This window comes from Colletotrichum jinshuiense, chromosome 3 (assembly GCF_051148585.1).
Source record: "Colletotrichum jinshuiense chromosome 3, complete sequence".
Taxonomy (NCBI): Eukaryota; Fungi; Ascomycota; class Sordariomycetes; order Glomerellales; family Glomerellaceae; genus Colletotrichum; species Colletotrichum jinshuiense.
In genome coordinates, this window is record NC_139310.1 from 3934241 (window position 1) to 3955829 (window position 21589).

Consider the following 21589-nt stretch of genomic DNA (forward strand, 5'->3'; position numbering starts at 1 on the left):
GGCTGTCTGGCGAGAAACAAACCCCTGCCGCGCGAGGCAAGACGGCAAGCAAGCCCTGCAGTGCCGTTTTACAGCCTCGGCCTGCACCAAACAGATACTTGAGGGTTTGTTTCTCCATGGGCTCGCTCGTGCCATGGCCCTGCGGGCTGCGGAATGAATGGCCATTGCATCAAAGATGCATGCTAGATTCAACCTTCCGTTGCTCTCCTACATTCGACTCCAGCCCGTGCAGGAGACGTTGATGAGAATCCAGTCCAGCGACGAACCCGCCGTCATGATCTAGAAGCCTACATGGGGGGGGGGGGGGGGGGGGGGGGGGGCTGTGAGGCTTGTACATACCAAATTCCTTCTCCCACTGCATCAAATGTGTCCAAAATGTGCGGGAACAAGAACAACGGTGCTGCACTATCAGATCGTCCAGCACAGTGTTTCCAGCTCCTTAGCCAGGTAGCAAGAGTTGGGGTTACACAAGACGAGACGCCAAACCGCAGACACTGCAAGTTGGCCTGTTCCGTGGGACCAATTCGTACTAGGCCGGCCGGTCAATAACAGCGGCACCTTGAAGCTGGAAGCAATATAGATATATCGATCGCATTATCGACCCAGAATACGCGATGCCTCTAATGAACTTGAGGCTCGACCAATATCGGCTTTCACGGTGATCTTCGCACGCACACGACCCAAGATGCGAGTGCCCAGCATGCGCACCCCATCGCTCGTCAATAATTCCCGAATACAGGCAAGGCCGTGACCCAGCTCTAGCTTTAGTCCGATTCGGGACTAGATGGTGAATACGCGACGTACAGTGGTTGATATGCCCAGCTGGCCGAGACGTGGGAAGACAGGACTCGAGAGGGAGAAGGTATGAAAGGCACGACGAGGAGGGTGTCGGGACCGTCCCCAGTGCGGAACACACACCATGCACATGCAACCCCCGTGTTCCTCCCGTCTGGGAGAGCAGTGCGACTGGGAAACGGGCCCAAGGGTGATGCATGAGACTTGCACAACCAGTGTGCAGCACGCAGGACTAGGCGTAGCAGGCTTCCCACGCCAGTGACGCGAGCGCCTCTCCGCCTTGTACTTGTGCCAGCGCCGTGCTTTTTCACCTACCGAGAGCCAGCCCGGCCAGGCCTGGGATGGGATGCAAGATGATGACATCCGGCTCGCGAATTTGATGGGCAAAAAACACACAGAGTGGGAAAAACAAGAGCAACGCAGTCCCGGGCGAGGGGGCCGCGAAAGCGTCGCTCACCCTCTGCCCTCTGCCCATGCGGACACTTGCAATCCTAGCGGATGTGGGAGGCAACCCCTGCATGGTTAGCAGCGCGCTGCAGGCATAACTCGAGCCTTGGGTACGAATACCGCCTGGAGACTGGTCAGCTCGCTTGAGGAGTTGAGGGTTACGGCACAATATGGACTGACAATCGCGGCGCAGGGCCGAAGCATGCATCAAATGAATCGCTTACTGCGTGGTGCTCTACCTTGTTCTTTGTTTGCTGTCCCCAAAAAAGACAAGTTGGAGCGCTCCAATACCGAGACCAACACGACTGACTACCCGGAACGAAAACATCATTGCATCATCCCCAGTGTCGGCTCGCTCGTCGAAATAAAGTCTCGCCCTGTCATCTCCAACAGGAAGCACAGTCCCGATCAGACGTGCAGAGATGCCTCCCCCCCCTTCTCTCCACTGGCACCGTGGCACCGTGGCACCTCCAGGGTGCTAAGCTCCATGCGTTCCCATGCAGCTGGACCATGCAGCAATGGCGTCCTTAGCAGTCGGCTAGTGGATGCACCTGGTAGGGAGGCTAGCGGAGCGAGACACGGCTGGGCTGGCCCAGTGCAAGGAGAGGCCCTGGGCCCAGCGAATGGAGCGAGCCGTCCATCTTTGAAGTGCTGCAATGAAATGCTTCAGCTAAGGGTGTGGCGGTCAGCGACGCAATGGGCGGTCACCTTTGGCGGGGGCTCGGCTCACAGAAAACTGACGACGGGCCTAGGCCAGATTGAAGGGGAGGGGAACAGTCTGTCAGAAAAGCGATGACCACGTTTGGGCGGAGACACTCAGTGTCCCAGCTTCAAAGGCAGGCAGGGAGGCGACCAGACTGACGGCCGGCCAATCAACAGCATATGGTATTGATTCCTGCGGGAGAGTGAGTAAGGGCCTGAGGGGGTGAAAAGATTGACGACCGGCAGTGACTATGGTGATAATCATAATCCTCTGGTCGAAAGGGGATAAGTGAGCGAGCACGATACGCGCTATATGCACATATACCGGCACTCTTGCAGGACAATGTTTAATTACCTCTATTGCGATGGAGGACGCTGCTGTGTCGTTCACCAATTGCTAGGCCACTGGGACTGTGATTGCCGCGCGCGGCTCGAACTTTGCATCCCGTTCCCCCATCATCCCCCCTTTCGCACGCGATGGTGCACGGTAGAGCGTGTCGTGTAATGCACGCGCAAAGACTCATCAAGCAGCCGCGGCAGGTTGACACGCACATGCGTTCATGACAGCTTGTCAAGCCGGGACACGAGCCCATCGCCAGATCAGATGGCACTGGACTGGGGCGTAAAAGAATTGTCCGAGCTCAATTGGGAACGGACTTGTGGATCGTCTCGACTTTTGGGAGCAAGCGAGCGATGGGTAGCGTCTCCCATACGCAAGCAAACCGGGAACCCTGGCGGGAGGGGGGCGTCCTAAGTTATTTTGACACTGAGCCGGCGCGCGCAAGGATGCGGCAGAGAGTTGCCTGGTCTGGCACCGGCACACTGAACTGAGTGCTGGGGGGAGGGAGAAGGGGCCCCGAGATGAGCATAGCTTTCGTCCAACGTGAGGATACGGACAAAGAGAACCGACAACGCACATGCGTGTCCCCATGGCAGCAACCGTACTAACAGTAATACTCGGGCAGATAATTACGGGGGAGGGAGGGCGGCTTTTGATGTAAATGCAGGGCACAACGATAGTTGCGGCGCGGCAAGGCTGCTGCTCGTACCGCCCTCGTCTGTTGCTTCTGTGCGATTCATCACTCGGTCGTGGCATGGTTTATTGCACCTTTTGATTTGCTGGGATCAGGAGTCGGGACGGACACGAGCGCGTCTTTCGTCCTCCCTCTACACATTTGGAAGGGAGCTTCGATCAAAGCTTGGCCCTCTGGGCCTATAGGAGAGCCATGAGGCTCGACTTTTCTGGGCCCTCGAGGAACGCTGGACACGCACGCACGCACAAACGCTCACACACGCCGGCAAGGGTTATTGATCCTCGATCCTTGGGCAAACCTCCCTGAATGAAGGTCATCTTACAGGTCGTCCAGCCGCACGGACGATCTTCAGCGTCAGTTTTCATACCGCGTCTCAACGGCGTCATTCCCCGGCGGTGCTCTGCACAAGCACGGATGATACTCTCAACTGACTAGGCCGTCTCCCATGCCAGGCGGGACGTGGCGACCGTCAGCCGCATCATTTCCGATTTTTTTCGTGCAGAGGGCCACGACACATTGGAATTGGACGTCGACCATGGATGGGCAACGCCGAATATCGCTGTTGCGGACGGAACATCTGGGTTCGGGCATGGGGCACCAAAAGAAGGGAACTCGACGGGACGCACTATAGACACAACAATCTCGCTCAGTCGGAACACAGCCAGCCAGCATTGATTGATTGCATGATTTCTGGAGATGGGCTAGCGGGAGAGCAACACCGCGCAGCAAAAAAAGATGACGCTCTGGTGCGAAAACCAACCAGTGACCTCACGAAAGGAATAAAAAGGGTTGAGCTGATGATGCAGGACCAGGGTTTGAGCTAAGCCAAGAACATGCGCATACTGCCACCACTGCTACTACTTTTGTATGTACAGTTTCGACGTCCGTCTTTGAGCCACCCTACACCCCTCAGGGGTGTGCAGTGTAAGCTTCGATCCAAGGACGCACCCCCGACCCGGCCCAGCTCTGAGCTGAGCCCACCACCCTGGACGAGAAAGGCACAGTGGACACCCACGCAGGCACTCCGGTTCACTGTTCTGGGACGGTCGCGCCCGAGGACAACAGCTCGGAGTGGGCCCTGTAATGAACGATACGGACCAAAGCGCGAATAAGCTGAGGCACCGGGACAGGGTGTGCTGTAGGATCCCTGCTCACTCAGCAACCCCAAGGAGGGAGACACAGGACTTGCTCATTGCGTGCGCGCATAGAGTCGCGGTATGGACACACAAGTCGCTCATGGTATTCGTCCACGTCCACGCATCGAAGCGTGCGGACGGTGTTGATTCTGTCCGTCCCGGCCGGCCATCGGGCATGGTGTTGCGGGTCATCCGTGTCCGTACCGTGGGTCGCGCCCAAAAGTCAGCGCCAATGCCAATCTCCAGATCGTCCCAAGTCTCGCAGTTCGGGGGAAAAGAAAAAGAAGGTTGGCTGGACCATCTCATCGCCCGCGAACCGGTTCATTACGTCGTCGCCTCGTCGTAAAAAGTTACGAACACCCGAACGTTCTTATTCTGGGCCCCGGTACGAGGAGCAAGGCCCAGGCGCAGGTGGCATGGCAGCAAGCGGGCACATGCGTCTCGTTGCTTGACTTGGGAAAGCCAATCTCAGGGGACAAGGGAGATGGGATCCAAGTGTCTGGTGCTGGTGCATGGGGGGGGGGGGGGGGTTTCCCTGGGGTTTGGGGGACTCTCACCTGCGCAGCCAGTACAGAAGTAAAAAAAATAAAATAAAAAAAAGCCAGACGGACAGGGTTCAAGCCTCTTGCCTCTAGCATCCCCGTTTCTCCATCGCTTTCTCTCACTTGCTGTCTCTCCGTCTCTGTGTCTCTGTTTCTGTCTCCTGTCTCTTGTCCCAGCTCTCCAGTGCCTACGCTACATGCGGCACACCCGTCCTCTTCTCTTTCACCCGCACACGCCGCCGGTTTCTTCTTTCATCGTTTCTTTTCCGGCTGGCAGGTTGGCCCCCCCCTTCCTAGCCTCCTTGCAATGCCCACTGGATGATGACAGACCTGGCTGGAACATGACTTCTCCCACTCCCACTCCAACACCAACTCTCACTCCCACTCCCCTATCCCCAATCAGAATCCAATCCATTCCCGACTCCTGCTCCTACACCCACGCCCACGCCCCCTAGTCGACGTCTCTCCTTCTCTGCCCGCCAATCTCCTCCCACACCCTCCCCTCCTTGCCCTCACCCTCCCCCGTCGTTCGTGTGTTTCCCCAAGGCAAGGAGCCTCGCCCGCTCTTGATAGCTACTTTTGATCCACGCCGGCCAAAGGCTGTCTTCGGTCTTGCTCGTCCGTCAATGAAATATTAACCTTTAATCTCCAGACACACCAGCGGCTACCTTTGAGCAACCCACCCCCTTCTTCAAACCCACCGTCCCGGCAGCCTGCTTGTAGTCCACCTTCGAACCCCCCAACGCCCAGACCCTGTTGTCCCAAGCCAAGGGTCAGTCAATACGCCACCCTCGCCCATCTCCCAGGTACGGAGCAGCTCACAGAGTACCTCGACTGCTGAGGCTACTCGGCTGCATCCTGGTACCCGTTCCGGCTGGGTCTTGATGAGTGTCAGGCGGGGATGGGACAGAGAGACAGACAGAGACAGGCTTGGTAGAGAGACACTGACCGGGAGAGAAAAGCACTACTTTTGGTCACATCTCCCATCCTGCTTCTTTCTCCCCGCTTCCTATTGCCTCGCCAGACATTCCAACAAACTCTCGCTGCCGCCAGCGGAGTACGGTACAGCACGGCACGGCACAGCACAGCAGACCGATACAGGTCAAGAGTGTGTTTCTGCTGTCCCCTCTCGTCTCGTAGGGCAGACACTACCTTATTCACCGTCCCCTTCATTGTCAGACACAACCCACCCCCGGTACTTGGAGCTGAGGCGCCCAGGGTCCTCTCGTAGCTTTTGGTGACCAACTACCCATTCACAAGCCCTCCCCCTCAGCCCTCCCGAGCTAGAGCCTGGCTGGCTTTGGCCTAACAGATCCCGGATTAGTCCCCAAGTCCAAGTCCCGCACCATCAGCGAGCTACATATATTCGACAGCCGCCTCCACACTTGAATGGATAGACGGACTGGACTGGCGCCCTAAAGAGATCGACGCACGATAACTCCTTTCGACATCTCGTCTCCAGGATAGCTTAAAACCTGCACACAAAGCCTCCTTTCGATCCCGTCCATTGACATATCATCTACCCCATACCCCCGTCAACACATCTGCACACCTACAACCTTTCCCATCTGCTTGGTCCGACTACTACTTGAAAACCCGCCGGCCAACACCACTGCATCGCCTGCCTTCCTGATTACCTTGTCTTGTCCCCCTCCCCCCATTCCATCCCCAAAGGCCACGGCATTCCTCCTCCACCTGGTCCCGACATCTGATTGTGCGTGGTTGGAAGACACCAGTCAGCGTCGAAGAAGCAGTGGCGGCAGCAGCTCTGACTGACGTCCACATTCCTGAACATCGCGTTGGAGTTCCAGCTTTTTTCAGCTCCGAACCCGCATCCCTGAGACCCGGCTGTCCCCTGCCTGGAATAGAGACCACAGCATCCTCTACCCCTTCCTTCAAGGTTGTCAGTCATATCAGCTCTTGTGCTCCACCGATCCTCCCGTAAGGCACAAGTACAGGGCGACTGCTGGCTCCGCAGCCTGGCAGTGAAAAAGAGAGCAGAGAGAGCAAGAGCGACAGGAACGAGAAAGAACGAACCACAAGAACACAAGCCCACCATGGCCATGGAAACTTCGTCGAGCTTTGCGGCTCGGAGACAGGCGACCCAAGCCCTGCCGCCTTTCCATCTACCGTCGGCAAACCAAGATATACCCAGTATGAGTAGACACCATCACCAATACCCTTTCAGTTATCACAACCAGCCTCTCCAATCGCCATCATCTTGGCAAGCCCCGGCAATGATCACGTCGTCGGCTCCTCCCTCATCCTCCTCCGCCACTTCAAATACCCAACATTCTCCCAACACCGCCAGCTCTGGTCTAACATCGCCTTCAGGAGTACCAGGTGAAGGGCTAAGCCCGCTCTCCTCCGGCGTCAACACCACGAGCTCCCAAAGCTCCCAGTACTACCAGGGCAACGTCCACGGATCATGGCCGACGCCCTCCAGCTCCTATCAGCTCAGCTCTGGGACCCCGCAAGCCCTCGCCCAGCCGTCGCAATACGCCTCCCGCGCAAGCACATACGAGCAGCAATCTCCCATGTCCTACTCCCGCACTTCTCAGTCTCCGGCGACTGGAGGCGAAGGCCTCCCCGCGCCGCCCTACGGGCAAACCCACCATCAGTCCTTTCAGACGGCTTACTCCCACGGAGGAGCGGGGTCTACTCCAGTTAGTTTGCCTTCCCAGGGGCCCCCAACTCCCCAAGCCGCAATTCTCGGGTCCCAGGCTCCAGTCTCATCCCAGCCTCCAACGCCCGCCGGTGTGCCTTCGCATGTTGACCCTTATGCACAGTCACGACCACCAGCTACACCAGGCTATTATTCCACCTCTTCGGCTCCCCAGCAATCCGCATTCTCCGGCTTTCAGCAATCACACGCCTCGCCTAATGCTCCATCCCCAACGACTTCGGCCGGTCCTGGACGCGGCCTTGCCTCTCTTCAGCATCCCTCTGCAATGGCTCCTCCTGGGTCTTACCGCTATCCGTATCACGTTCCATCGATGGGGGGGCCGATCATGTCCAACCTCACCGCACCGGGCCACCAAATGTCACTTGTCCCCGGGATGGGCGTCCCCGGCGGCTACGGGGCACACCACCTCGCACCCTCCATGTACGGCCATGGCCACGCTGGGCAACCGAACCCCCAGACAGAGCGTCCGTTCAAGTGTGATCAGTGCCCGCAGTCCTTCAACCGGAACCACGACTTGAAGAGACACAAGCGAATCCACCTCGCCGTCAAGCCGTTCCCCTGCAACTACTGCGATAAGAGTTTCTCCCGCAAGGACGCACTGAAGGTAAGTCCGGAGACAGAAAATAGCATCAACCTCCACGCTGTGAAAGAAGCGCAGCTAACCAGTTTGATAGCGACACCGTCTCGTTAAAGGCTGTGGTACCAAGGAGGGGGATGGCCAGAACGACAACAACCGCCGCTCCTCGCAGGAGCACTCCGACGACGGAACTCCTCCGCTCAAGCGAGAGTGAAGAGGAGTTGCGGAATGGCTCTCAAGGCCTCGGCAACCTCGATACAATCACGATCGAATGACGGGAATCGAGCGGCCGACATTACGAACGCTCGAGATAAACCGCGCCTCTGGACCTTGTCACAGCACGAGCTTTGCTCAAGGTGCTCAGCTTTGCTTAGGACCCACAACCTTGGCATCGACGATCAGGGGGCAAGGACGTGCTTCGGCAGTAGAATTACGACAATCACGCACGATGTGGTCGATTACCAACCGGGGGGGCACAACAATAGGCAGTTTGGGCGTTTCCGGAAAAGTGACTGATTCCGGACGGTTCAGAAAAGCTTTCCAACTTTCTTTCAAATTGATCATGGATCTCATCGTTTTTCTTTCTCTCCGTACGCTTGGCCAGGCACGGGCTAGTCTGGATTATTACCGGCATCACATCACACTAATGGGACGGGACTATCAGGGTCATAGATGGGGGACGCTGGGTACTGTTGTCGCGCTTTTTCAAGGTTTCTTACTACTATTTGTTTGGTGAAATTTCTTCGCCTAGAACGGTTACGAGGACTCGGTCGGAACTGGACACTGGTTTTCACGGCGAAAGGTTGCGGCATTGACCCTTGTTGCGGTGGACGCGCGACATGGGCAATCACAAACTGGTTACGGATTCATGGTTCACCTATATATTGGGAAAGGGAAACAAGAGCATGACCTGTGACGAATCGGATGGGTCACGACGGCGGGGAGGCGGGGGGCCATGCAAGGCCAGAATCGAGTCATGGGCTTGACAAAGTTTCGACGAGCATCTCGGATGGACATGGAGTTTGAATGCAGAGATTGTAGGACAAGATCTCAAGGTATGGCGGAGTTGGGATTTCACGGAACTGCTTTGGAAGATACCAAGTTATCGGGGAAAGGAACCCTCATGTACTATATCACACGCGAATGGAGGCAGGTCGGAATGACCGAAGTAATTCTGAGCCATGCCGATGAAAGCAGGGGTGAACAAAAGACAAGAAAAATACCAAACTTGCTATTCACAGGTTTTATTGAAATGCTGTCGTAGGCGGGTATGGATGTGTACGATAGTTTGATCCGTGACTGACTTGCGTGACGCGGCAGCAAAAGCGGGATTGACATGTGACGGGAGCAATCTGCTCCGGCTGTTGCTATTCAAATGAGTTGGATGTAGCTCGACCACATTCGCCGCCTTGACAAAGGCCGGCGTTGTAGAAGTACGTTTCGACCACGAGACTTTGCTTGGAAGGGTGACGGGGCAGAGAGACGATAAGGGCAAGAAAACATAAATTGAATACGAGATTAGGCCCAGGTGATTCAAGGTGCTACCGTGCATCGACTCCCTCCAGCGTGGGGAGGGGCATCGCATGCTACGCACTCACACACGCACACTCTCTCTGCCTGCCTGCCTGCCTGTCTGTCTGTCTGTCTATCTGAACCCATTTTCCTGAAGCGGCTCAAAAGGATCGAAAATCGGCCCAGACCTAAAGGTGACGATGGCCTCCCGCGCCGACGAATTAAAGGTCCACATGTACCCCTCGCACCATAGGGCCGAACCTCCTCATCCGTCATATCCGCCTTCCGCCTCCTCTTCCCCTCGTCTGATGTAGGGGCATTACGTGTCGGCTAAGGTAGCGTGAACGGATGAACGAGACTGGCGCACGTGTGTATTGGAGGGGGGGGGGGGGGAGTAGGTCGAGAGGAAAGGAAAAGGGGGATGAACTAACACACAACATCATCATGAACAACAACAAGACACGAAAAAGCGCATCCACAAGGGAAGGGATGGGCGGGCTGGTTAGCTCTAGCAGGCACGCCAATGTTAGGGAACGCTCGGGATGGCAATGGGGCCAAAAAGGAAAAGCCGCGGCCGCGCAGTAGATCGGTCAATGGAGCTAAACCTAGCCCTTTTTGCTCTTGTGTGTGTGTGTGCGCGCGCGGGTGCGCGTACTTTGCTCTAACGGAGAGATACGGAGAGATAGATGAGGTTTAGGAGGTGGGGGGTTCCTTTTTTTTTCTTCTTCTCCCCCATCTCCTTTTTACCAAAAAAGTTACGCTCAGCTTGATTACTTCCAATCCTTTATTTTTTTCTATTGGACATCTTCTGGCTAGAAACTCTCCGAGTGAAGGGAGGGCGGCCGGCCGGGTACCAGGTATTACACTTTTTTCCTTCTGGTCTTGTTAATCAATCATTAGGGGACAAAGAGGAGGGGAGGGGGGTAAGGGAAGGAAGGAGAGGGGGGGCGGACCAGTTTCCAAGGTATTCAGAAAGCTTGTTGTTACATCTGGCATGGCGGTCGATGGGGCAGGGAGGGGACACGGCAGGCGTCGTTCCTGAGGATGGCCGGCGTTTACCATTTTTAACCATATTAGGGAAATAGGGAATTTTTAAACCCCCCATTACCGAGATACGCGAAGAAGTAAAGCCAGATGCGATGGGGAGTCTGGGATACTCCCCTCCTCCCCCAGGCTCCTCTCCCTCCCTGCATATAGATTTCCTGAGCGGAGAAGATATGGGACTCCGCGACGGGGGCTGACTGTTGTTTTGGGCGCAGGGAAGAAATCCAAGTGTTCAGAGGGATTCCTGCCGCTTCGAAGCTGAGAGAGTGAGCCCCCCCCTCGTCGTTCCAACTACTGCCTCCTAGCCGTGTGGCCTTTTGGGTAAAGGCGGCAGCCAGCCCCAGTCCAGAGGAGGAACAAAGCGAGACAGGATGAGCAGGCTAAGGGGAGGCGGGGCAGAGTGGAAGGCGAGCCGTCTGCGGAGCTGAACCACAAAAAACCTGAAGTGAGCTGAGACATGCACGCGAGGGAACAGAATGGGAGGGGGGCATATGAGGCCAGTCCAAGAACAAGCATCCTATCCTGCTCGCTCCCCCAAGAGACGGGCTGGCGAAAAGATGGGCGAGACACATACCCTCCTGGGGGGTAGAGACCTTCTAGCCCCCTTTCCCCCCCTTCCCTTGGAGCCGGCGGTGTCGCTAGTAGATGGGCTAGGAAAGCCACGCCCACTTGAGCACGCGGGCTCGACGAGTCGGCTTGCCCAGCTGCAGACGGGTAACACGCCAAGCAGTGACACTATGATGACAGGCAAGTCTGACAAGGGACTCGCATCAACACTACTGTAGAGAAAACTGCATATTCGACACTTTTGGCAGACCCCTCCCCTCCCCTCCCCCGGCAACGAAAAAAAAATGTTGAATCGGGTGTGGCGAGAACCCCCAATGACCAACCACGTTGACTCCCTATCATGTTTTGTCCTACGTTTGTCAGAAAGACAAATGCCGGGCCGAGGAGGAGGACAACGTTCCTCGCCGGCCTGCAATGATTTGTTCCTCTGGGGCTGGCTCGGCCCACATTGTGCCATACCGGTATTTGCGCAGTCCTTGGCGAGAAGGGAGTCTTCCCCGAGTACTCGCATGTGCAGAAGGATCTTAGCGGGTGCGGTGAAGGGGTTTTGGATGGCGGCCCCTTCACCAAAATTCCCTTCCCATGACGCGAACCCAGCAGCGTGGCGGACGTTTTGGGGGGCGAACGTTCCCGAATGCTCTCTTCTCTCATTCTTCGATCAAACGTGGGATGGCACACGCCTTGTCTGCCGCGGGCTGCAGCGAAAGAAAAAAAAAAGAGAACAAGAGAGCAGGATGATAAGCCAAGGCGTTGTAAGCCTTCAATGAGGGAAGGGTACCGCGCCACGTAGAAGATGTTCGGATGAGGGGGGTAGGAACGTAGGCGGGTGAGAATTGGTTGATGAGAGGGCAATCCACTTTCCAACACTCCCAACCCGGTTGCCTTTCGAGGGCGTGTCTAGCTCGACGGACGCCCATGGAGGACGCCCTCGTTGTGCTCTTAACATTCCAGTTTAAGTTTAGCGGCATCCTGGAAGCGGCAGCGGCTGAACGTCCGGATGCGGGATTGGCCATTCCCATGGCGATCATGCAGTCCACCCCTCCCGACTGGCCTTCTTGTTGTCGTTTTTCGCCTCCTTTGTGGTCAGCCGGGCTGTGCAGTCGGGTAGAATAAGCTACCTCAATGCCGGTATTATGAGCGGGTTTATGAGACGATGCTCTTCCTCTAGAGATCTTTACATGACCCGGGATCGGGCTTTGGGTGTGCGTAGTATTCCCCAACCTGCGCCTGAAGAAACGGAAGCGCTTCGTCAAAATCTCGTACAGTCCAGAGCCTGTCATTTCGCCAGTAGAACCCGACAGCTCTATGGAGTACATATCGTGACCGTCATGGCCAAAGCCTGCCGTCAGCCGATCCCGCTTCTGCCGACGGATGGGGTGCCCATCCTCGTCGGGGTGGCATGCCAAGTCAGCGTGCTGACACGCCCCCGAAGCATATATCTGTTTGGGTCAGCTTTGTTCATGGTGGTAATGATCCGTCAGCTATTCTCTTACCAATTCTGGTTCAATGCTAAGCGTAGCATATTAGAAAAATCCAGTCTTGCGTTGACAACCGAACGGCCATGCTGCTGCCTGGCGTCTCCCGTAGCAATGACATATTGTCGGATGCCGAGTGGGTTCGCGTTTCTCCAATCCACCTGACGGGCAAGGATGATACAATTGTACGGGTCATGAACTAGATATACGGATTCCTCTTTTCGGCGCTGAGATCCCTGTTCATGAGCTGCGGCCGATTCGTGGAAGAGGTGGCGCTCTCCGCAGGAGTGCCGCCGGTGTTACGCAACACCCCGTATATTGATATTGCCTCGTCCAAATCTCATTTCGGCGGCCGGGACATTGAACCGCTGCCACGCGTTATATAATGTGCTGGAAGTGTTGGCCATGTCGAAGTAAGACATACCTGACCAGCGAGGACTCGAGCACTGCTGATAACCATATTGAGTAGCAAGGCTATCTTCGCCAGTAAAATATATTGCTCTGCGACCGTATTCCAGGCATGTGCAACCGAGGGTGAGTACGTAGCATTGTAGTAAACATATGCATGGCTTTAAACCCTCGGAGGAGGTAAATGCTTGCAAGATCCTAGCCTGGTTCGAGCAATCGGGGCGATTGCAATAGGTTGTTGCCGCCCGACAGTATTGCGTGGGATGCTCGTAGGTAGCATTCGGGCCCGCTACAACAAGATTCGCCGGGGGGTGGTTGTCAGACAAATCAAATGACATGATTTAGATGCTGGTCGCCGTTAATCGGGCTGGCCGTAATAAAATCAATCAAAAGGGACGTGGCAAAGTTCGTTGCGAGTCGTCAAAATAGACTCGGCAACCTGCCTTGTCCGCCCCTTGATCCCGGCCCAGCGGTTTAGGTTGGATGCAGACAGGGAAGGAGATGGCCTGTGTCCCCGCCCCCGACTAACCGTGGCTTCAACCCTCCAATTCCCGCGGGCAGTGCTGCGGCTTGGTGCAGATCATTCCCCATGTCTGATGGATACAAGACAGACACCCCCGACCCCCAAGCAATTGACGGCTGGAGCGGGAACCAGTATGTTCTCGGAGTTGACAGAGGCAGTAGATTTGGGCGAGGTAGACACCAGACGCCTCAAGCCACTCGCGGGAGGTTGCAGCAGGCTGTGAGACGATGGCCTCCCCATATGAACGAATATTGGACGCAGAGCTGACGCGGTGCCGTCGAGAACCACCAAGAGAAGTGAGAGGGGATTTCAAATAGACGGGGTCGGGTGCCGCTATGGTTGCATTCGATTCGGATCCGTGATCGCCAGGCATCCCTGCAATCTGGAGCTTCCACAGTCATGCGTCACAACAATCTCGATCATTTTCGGAGTTACATCCCGATTCCAAACCATTATGGAGCGAAACCCCGCGTCCGTTTTTTATTGATCTGTACTGCTGAGGTTTCATTCAATGTCTTTGAAAGACAACTTTGATGCGTAAAACCCTTTGGCAGTTGATCAGACAGCTGTCGGGCTGTCGGGCTGTCGGGCTGTCGAGTGGTTCGGCCGTCATAGGTAATCGTGGATTGGGTCTCCACATATATCTCTATAATGGTTCTGGTTATACTTTCCGCTGTGGAATATCGCAACCAACATATGAGCCTTTTATGTGGTATAGAGAGCTCCGGAGAGGATATAACCGGAGGGTGCGGGCTCCCTGGCATATCATATAACCCGTCGAGGCAGCCAATGGCCAACCAGTCCTGATAAGGACCGGGACCGCAGTATTCGTGGTGATTAGGTTTAATCCCGTCCTCGACTGTTTCTTCGGAAGCAGATGACCGACGAGTCAAGTGCTCAAAGTATTGACAATGGGTTTCCCGCGCTTGTTTTCTTTCATACCCATAATGCGTTCACGGGCTTTGGTGCTCTTGTAAGGCAATAGTGCAGTTCTTGCTAAGCCAATGATCCAGAGGTTGGAGCTTGGTTTGCAACTAAACTTGCATCACACCCTCGCCGCTGAGACGAAGTTTTGGATGGAGTCTCAAGCTAAGAGGTAGTGTTTTGGCAGGTGCCAGACACAGTAAATGACCAGAAGAGGCCTTGGTTCGTCGGTTCGTGCTCTTTGACCGCATCTGGCTCATAAAAGGCGATGGCAGTTTTGAAAACGAGTTTGAGCCGGCGTGGGGAGACAAAGCTAGAAGCTGTCAATGTCAAATGCACACGATACACCTAGTGCCTCGAACATAACTTTCCCCACTTCCATATTCTATCATTATTGGCCGAGAGTATACAATTCTCGATCCTTTATGAGCGTGCTGTGCAAACATATTATGCTGTCTGCGGGCGAGAAGATGATGTATCAAGCAGTGAAGCCTAGGCAAGGCAACAGAGTGCCCGGTAAAAAGTCCGAGAACCTATAACAGGGCAAGAAAAGCCTCTGCTTGAAACACTGCCGGTAGGGAACCACAGAACCTTTTCATACAGACGAGCTTATCCACATTCATCGTCTCTTGTAGTGTTTGCTGTCGGATAGTTATCGTGATACCATCTCAATAATCGAGTGAGATTTCGGACTGGCAAAATACTCGTGTTGTATAGTTTAAATTGAAGCATTGAGCATTCAGCTAAATGTACCCCAACCCGGAAAACATTTTCTACGAAGAGGTCCAGAAACAAAAGTATGTAGCACGCGGCAAGTGGATCGTGACGTAGTATCACGGGGGGGGGGGGGGGGGGGGGGGGGGGGGTGATGTGCAGATTGCACGACAAAACTTGCTCGTTTATCGATGCATCAACCATGGGCTGAAAGAAAGTACCGGCAGAGATCGAGACACTGCGGTTGCGATTGGCGGGATCAGGGCGAGGCTTTGGGACGAGCTCCTTTCTGAAGCGGTAGGGCGGCCGAGAATAAGTTGAGCCGGACTCGACTTCGGACGAATGGTCAACATACCATACTCTGGGCTGGTTAGCGACACATGAGACAGTGTAGACCACCACCTTTGGACCAGAGTGGGCTCACGGGGCGTTTCACGTAGCTATAGAGTTGCTCTGTACTGAGGTCCCTTATTTTTCCAAGCATCACAGTCAAGATGGGCTATGGCGGAGTTCTGGAGACACTCATAATCCCATATTTGATTGCGACACTTTGGTTCCGTTGCAAAAGATTGTCTTGATTTGTCTGCTTTTGTGGCCTTTACCGTCATTTCTGTCATTCCGGCGCCCTGGTCGTGTATTGTATTTGGAAATAGGGGGCTCGCCGACATGACAGAGACCTTGTCATTGACGACTTTGCCGAAGGCCGGAGTGGATTGTTCAAACAGACATCGGCCACATCGTCGCCAAATATAACATTCAACTCAGCGTTTGCCTTTCTTTTTTCGTCTGCGATTTGTTCGAAGTTTGCGGGAATAGACAGGGAGCTGGCCAATGGAGAAAAGAGGCTGATGTTGATACACGAGGTGAGCAGTTTGTTTGAGACGAGAATGGATGAGGTTGAGTTTGGATGTCACTTGGGGAGAATATTGTTAGCCAAAGGAGGTACCGATACTTTCTGCTTATTTGGGCAAGTGAAGCTACGCGGGGCAACAAGCCAATCAGATGGTGCGGAAGAGGGGCTCCCCGCTTACTATCCGTCCTTGGCGACGTCGCACGCTCCACCAAATGCGCGGGTTTGTGAAAGACCCCTTTGAGCGCAGTATCAGCACTCCCGCCATGCCTTATCAGGGTGTCGAGCATGATACGGTGGCGCTCTGCTAACGGCGTCTTAGGCTGACCTACAGCCAGCCGTCCGTGTCACCAGGGTCTATCCAGGCTGGCTTTTCAGGGCGTCTGGCACGAGTCACAAAAAGTCACCGCTGCCCGTCTCCGACATCTTGGCACGAGCCAAGTCACTTGCTGTTCATGCAGAACATGCTCTCGTTTCGCCACGGTATCGCGAAAACCAATTCGTAACGTCTTCCCTGCTCGAACTCGAAGCGTCTGAAGATCCCTCGCAAACCTTCTCGCTACCAATCTATAATACCGTCCTTCGCCGCCTTGTCCTCTCCAGTCTTGGCGCTCCCATCTGAAGGATCACGGTGCTCTTTCTCTCTCGTGTCGACTCTCAATCCGAACTAATCACTAACTCCACGGCCGGGACTGGAGCCTGGTTTTGAACATAATTCGCATCGTCGCTCCCTAATTTTACTTTACGCATCTTCAACAATCCCTCTTATAACAGCGTCGATCGCTACACTACTAGAACCGCCATAATGGACAGCTTTCTCATGGCCAGGCATGGTGATGAAGACCATGGCGCGATGGGCTCAACGACCTCCTCCGAGGCCATGCCAGGAATGGACATGGGGACCGGCACAATGAACGACGGCCACGAATCTGCCAGCGGGAGCATGAGCATGATGATGATGACCATCTTCCAGACCAGCATGAAGACCCCCCTCTATACCGAGACATGGACTCCGAACAGCGTTGGCACCTATGCCGCCACCTGCATCTTCCTTATCTTTCTCGCCTTTGCTCTTCGCAGCATGCTGGCCCTGAAGTCCATCCAGGAAAAGCGATGGTTGGACAAGGATTTCAAGCGCCGCTACGTCAGCGTCAACGGGAAGCTGGGCATGGCTGCGAAGATGTCCACGGACAGCATGGGAAAGCAGATGGTACTCTCGGAGAACGGTGTCGAGGAAAACGTCACCGTCGTCCAGCAGCAACACGGTATTTGGCGACCATGGAGGTTCTCCGTTGACCCCATCCGCGCTCTGATCGATACTGCCATTGCCGGTGTTGGCTATCTGCTGTATGTTTACGCTTCCCACGCATCCGTGGATAATAGTGCTAACTTTGGTTGCAGAATGTTGGCTGTCATGACCATGAATGTTGGCTACCTCCTCTCGGTTCTCGGTGGTGTCTTCCTCGGCAGTCTCGCCGTCGGTCGGTTTGCCACCATGGGCGAACACTAGAACACCTCAGGTTGTTGCGGCCACGGAGACACCGACTGTCAATTCCCGTCTCCCGATCTCGCGACTGTACCCTGCGGCAATCCTGACGGCCGTGTGCATGGTGGGAAAAAGGAGTCAGAAATGGAGAACGCGATTATGAGAAAACGAATACAGTCAAATCTGTCCACGTTTTGAGTTACCTTTTTTCTTTTTCTTTGCCATTTTTTTTTATAAATTTGGGCCCTGATTGGAGAGAGCCCCCTGGTTGCTATCAGCTGGGTTCAACTTCTCTCGCCTCGCTGTGGTGCACAGTGCGCTCTTGTACATTTCTCTGGTGGCTGATGGCTGCCAAGCCCGAAGCTGTGACGATATAGTGAAGCCGTCGCGAGTTTGGGTCCCAAGCAGGACTGCGCTGTCGTTCATGCTGTGCTAGTGATAGTGAAGCTGGTACAAGTACATGTGTGTGGAGGGGCCATCAGATGGTCCGTGCAGAAACCTTCTCAAACCCCCTCAGCCCATTCCTTCCGTTCCGGCCCCTCCATTCCCCCAAAAAATAAAGAAAGTGAGACCTACCAAGCCCAACCGCTTTCTCTTGTCTAACAACAAAACACACCTTTCGTCTCGTGCTATGATTGAACCGTACACCGAAGTAGGTCCTCAGTTGCCGTGAACTGCCGCCGAAGAAGGCCGTAGTCCGCCAGAGACCTTGGCTTCGTCCCTACCAAAACACATCTCTAAATACTACATATTGCACAGACGTACTAATTCGCGGGGACAACGACCCAGGACGAACGATACGATCGACGCTAGGAGGCAGGACGGGCACCTTTCCATTTCTTCGAGGACGCCACTATGTGTGCCTTCTAATAGAACACGCCCAATCACGTGCGGGCGAGTACGAGATACGCCGCTACGGTTGATTCGCAGGTATCCTGCCGATGAGCAAGCATCCTCCCTCCGTGGCCCCGACCACACCGTGTCGGACTCCTTCAGACAACGTCACCCAGTATGACTTCAGGCCTTGGGTACGTGTAGGGGAGGTCTCCAATCTCGCACTTTTTAGGGACCCGTCTTTCCAGAAAAGCTTGTTTCTGCCTGTTTCATCTGAACTGCCCCTCTCTAGACAGGCTTTGAAGTTTCACTGCTCCGATGCTCCCTTTCAGCCAAACCTCGCCATTGGCCAATTTGCGAAGGATGCCGGCCACTTCCACGTGGTTAGAGAAAACGATACTAGTGTCGTATCTTGATGATATCCTTTCCTTCCAAGGGCCACGAATGAATGAACGAATGACTAGCCATGAAGTTGCCGGATGGCTGTGGGGTTTGTGGAGGTTGTTGATATCGGTGTCGGAACCCCAAAGGCAACTGGGATACACGTTCACAACGCCAAATCTGGTGACAAGAGGCATCACGGACTCCTCCAACGCCTTGCGGCGCAAATCTGGCAGCAACAAGCACGGCGTTTAGGTAAGCCAAACCCTGCCGACAACCGGCACACCTTTACAGCCGGTCTCCAATCGTGCTCCAATCAACTTGAGGGACAACGACGGACGAGGAGAGCTCGAGCACGCATGGGTGGGCTTTCGCCCTATTTCAGGTCCATGACAACTTGTTTCTAGTCCCGACGGATATTTACTGGCCAGATCCAACTCCGAGCACTGTGTGGTACAAGGCCACCATCTCCGGACCTCGAGGTTTCGTGGGTCCCTTTCCTCTGTCCGCTTCGAGGAGCAGGAACAGATGGGATGAGGCAGAGTTCACATTTGTCCGGACAGACAGGGACATAGGCGTGAGGCCATATGCTAAGACCACATCAACCAGAATTCTTGCCCGGCAGGAGGAACGCCAGGACGCCGCGATTTCAGAGATCAGAAGAGGCAGCACCTGATACGCAGAGTCCGACGGGCTCCGGAGGACATAAAGGCATGATACGTCATCTTGTTTGTATTGGTCGACCTTTCAATCGAAGAGTCGGTATACAATCCGAGTGTCCAAGATAGTGGCCGGCGGACATGCTCCGAGGACCACTCCGCCCGGACTGCTTTCTGGCCCAGAGCCACTACAATATCCTCGGGAGCCAAGTCCGGTGGAAGAAATAAGTCTCCGAAATGCAGCACCCCCAAGATACACTTTCTTCAGGCCCGGTGGTTCGCCAAACGCTTAACTCAATGTCGACCTCATCCGTGGCCATCCTTGCTCGTGGGATGCAGAAACTAGCCCGCTGCGCTGATATCCAACTTTGCCCGGCATGTAGTCTTGTGTGCTGCTTCAATTGTTTCCTGGTCCATCGCGACGAACCGCACGGATATTCGCCTCGGACTCTTGCAGACGAGTCAGCTGCCTAAAGGAGCTCAACCCCTTGGTTTTAATTTGATTGCGACCTTACCGTTGAGATGTCGACCGGAAACCACCTTAGATTCTGCCGCCGCCACGAATCTGATCCAATGCCCACCAGGCCCAAAAAGGCAACAAGCTGTCCCTGCATCATGTCCGAATACAGATAAGACCTTCCCCACCATAAGCAGCAGACGGGACCTTCGCCAAAATGGAAACTGCTGGAAACACGTCCCTTCAGATGCTCCCGAAAAAAAATTAACCCCGCTGCAGAAACTTGGTAAGAAAAAGGGGGGGCGAAGCACAAAATATGCATGTGATACAACCTGATGTTGGTTTCAACTCCTGCCAAGGCGCGAACCACAGCATGAGGGAATCGCATCGTCAATCATCAAGCGAAACTGACAGATGCGAGGACGACATGGCACGACACGGCACGGCGGCTATGAGCATACACACCCCAAACGCCCCAGACCGTTGGGCCACCCTCGGCCCCCCGCTACCGGCGCTCTTCCCGAAGCCATCGCGCTGACGTGCATCTTGGACGCCGACAACAGAGACAGCAGAGGCAGTCAGTGTGCTCTTGGGTCCCACAAACCACTGTCAAACCCACGCGCCCCAGCGGTTGGGTTGCGCTGGCCAGGGGGGGCGGGGGGCGCGCACGGGCGGGCCTCTTCACAGCCGCCGAATCACAGCCCGCCGGACGGCCAAAAGCAGCATACGAATTGTTCGTAGCACACGCCCGCTGCTTTTCACTTACCCTTTTCAGAGAATGTCTGCAGCAAAATCCATCATTGCCCATTAACAGAGAAAACTCGACATAGTCCCACCCCTTTCTTTTGAAAAGCCCACGGGCGTGTGGTGCGTGGTGAGAAGTAGAGTTTATTATTATTATTTAAAGTTATTTTTATACCAACCAAAACGGTCCGTCCCATCCCCTCCCCTCGCCCCCAAAACGGGTTCCTCATTGTGGTGGGTGGTCTGGAAACTCGCCCATGAAGACAAAACACCCCGAAGAGGGCGCTGCACACAGACGGCAGCCCGCATACTGGGGCTTGGATTTGATTGGGAATTTCCACAGAGAAGCCAAACACCAGTTCGTTGAGCAAATGCCCACATTTTTCTACTCTCCTCCCTTCACGCCCAGGAACTCTACGCTGGAGACGTTTTCCATAGAAGGGGAGGGGAGAAGGGGGGGGGGGGGGGGGGGGGGGGGGCACAAAAAAAAGAATAAAAAAAGAATTGTCTCGCATTTCGCCGTTAGAGTTCAGTCACTTGTCATGTCACCATGACGAGCACACCCACAACCCGTCGCGGCAGGACAGACCGCACGGCACAGCGGCAGGCACTTGCCGCCCGAAAAACAAGACGTAAAAAGAAAAAAGGTGCCGTCGCGCAGTAGGGCAGGCACTCATTGAGAAAAGCAGAGAGCGAGAAAAGAGAACAAAATAAGTAGGGAAAGGAAGAAAGAAAGAAAAAGTATGTCCGGGGATTTACGGAATAGGAAATTTAAAATCTTGGTCGTTTAAATTGAGTATTTGTTGATCACAAATTCAAATGCACGACGGAGAAGAGGGGGGGGAGGGGAGGAACCCCCCCCCCAAATTTAACGGGGAGCCGCCGAGTGAAGAGTAAAGTCATTTGCAACAAGGGAGATGGGGGGTTTCCCCGCGTCGGGACCGTGATTGTAGAAAGCGTTTGAAAAACATTAGCGGTTTGATAGGCCCTGACTTTCTAGTGAGAAGACGAAAAATAAACGTAAACGAGATGCTATCATACAAGCCGGCCCTTCTTCTCATGCGGTTTCTTCGCGTCCCCTTTCCCCCTTAT

General features: G+C 54.7%; 2 protein-coding genes across 2 annotated transcripts; both read left to right on the forward strand.

The window, feature by feature from the left end:
* Positions 1-6713: 6713 nt before the first annotated feature.
* EsH8_III_001057 (C2H2-type zinc finger protein) lies at positions 6714-8133 on the forward strand (the record flags this gene model as incomplete). The annotated part of the gene is made up of 3 exons (XM_083262782.1): positions 6714-6810; positions 6991-7946; positions 8017-8133. The coding sequence occupies 3 exons, from the start codon at positions 6714-6716 to the stop codon at positions 8131-8133; spliced, it is 1170 nt and encodes a 389-aa protein (XP_083123269.1).
* An 8608-nt stretch (positions 8134-16741) lies between these two features.
* EsH8_III_001058 (Ctr copper transporter family-domain-containing protein) lies at positions 16742-17446 on the forward strand (the record flags this gene model as incomplete). The annotated part of the gene is made up of 2 exons (XM_083262783.1): positions 16742-17283; positions 17338-17446. The coding sequence occupies 2 exons, from the start codon at positions 16742-16744 to the stop codon at positions 17444-17446; spliced, it is 651 nt and encodes a 216-aa protein (XP_083123270.1).
* Between the last annotated feature and the right edge of the window lie 4143 nt (positions 17447-21589).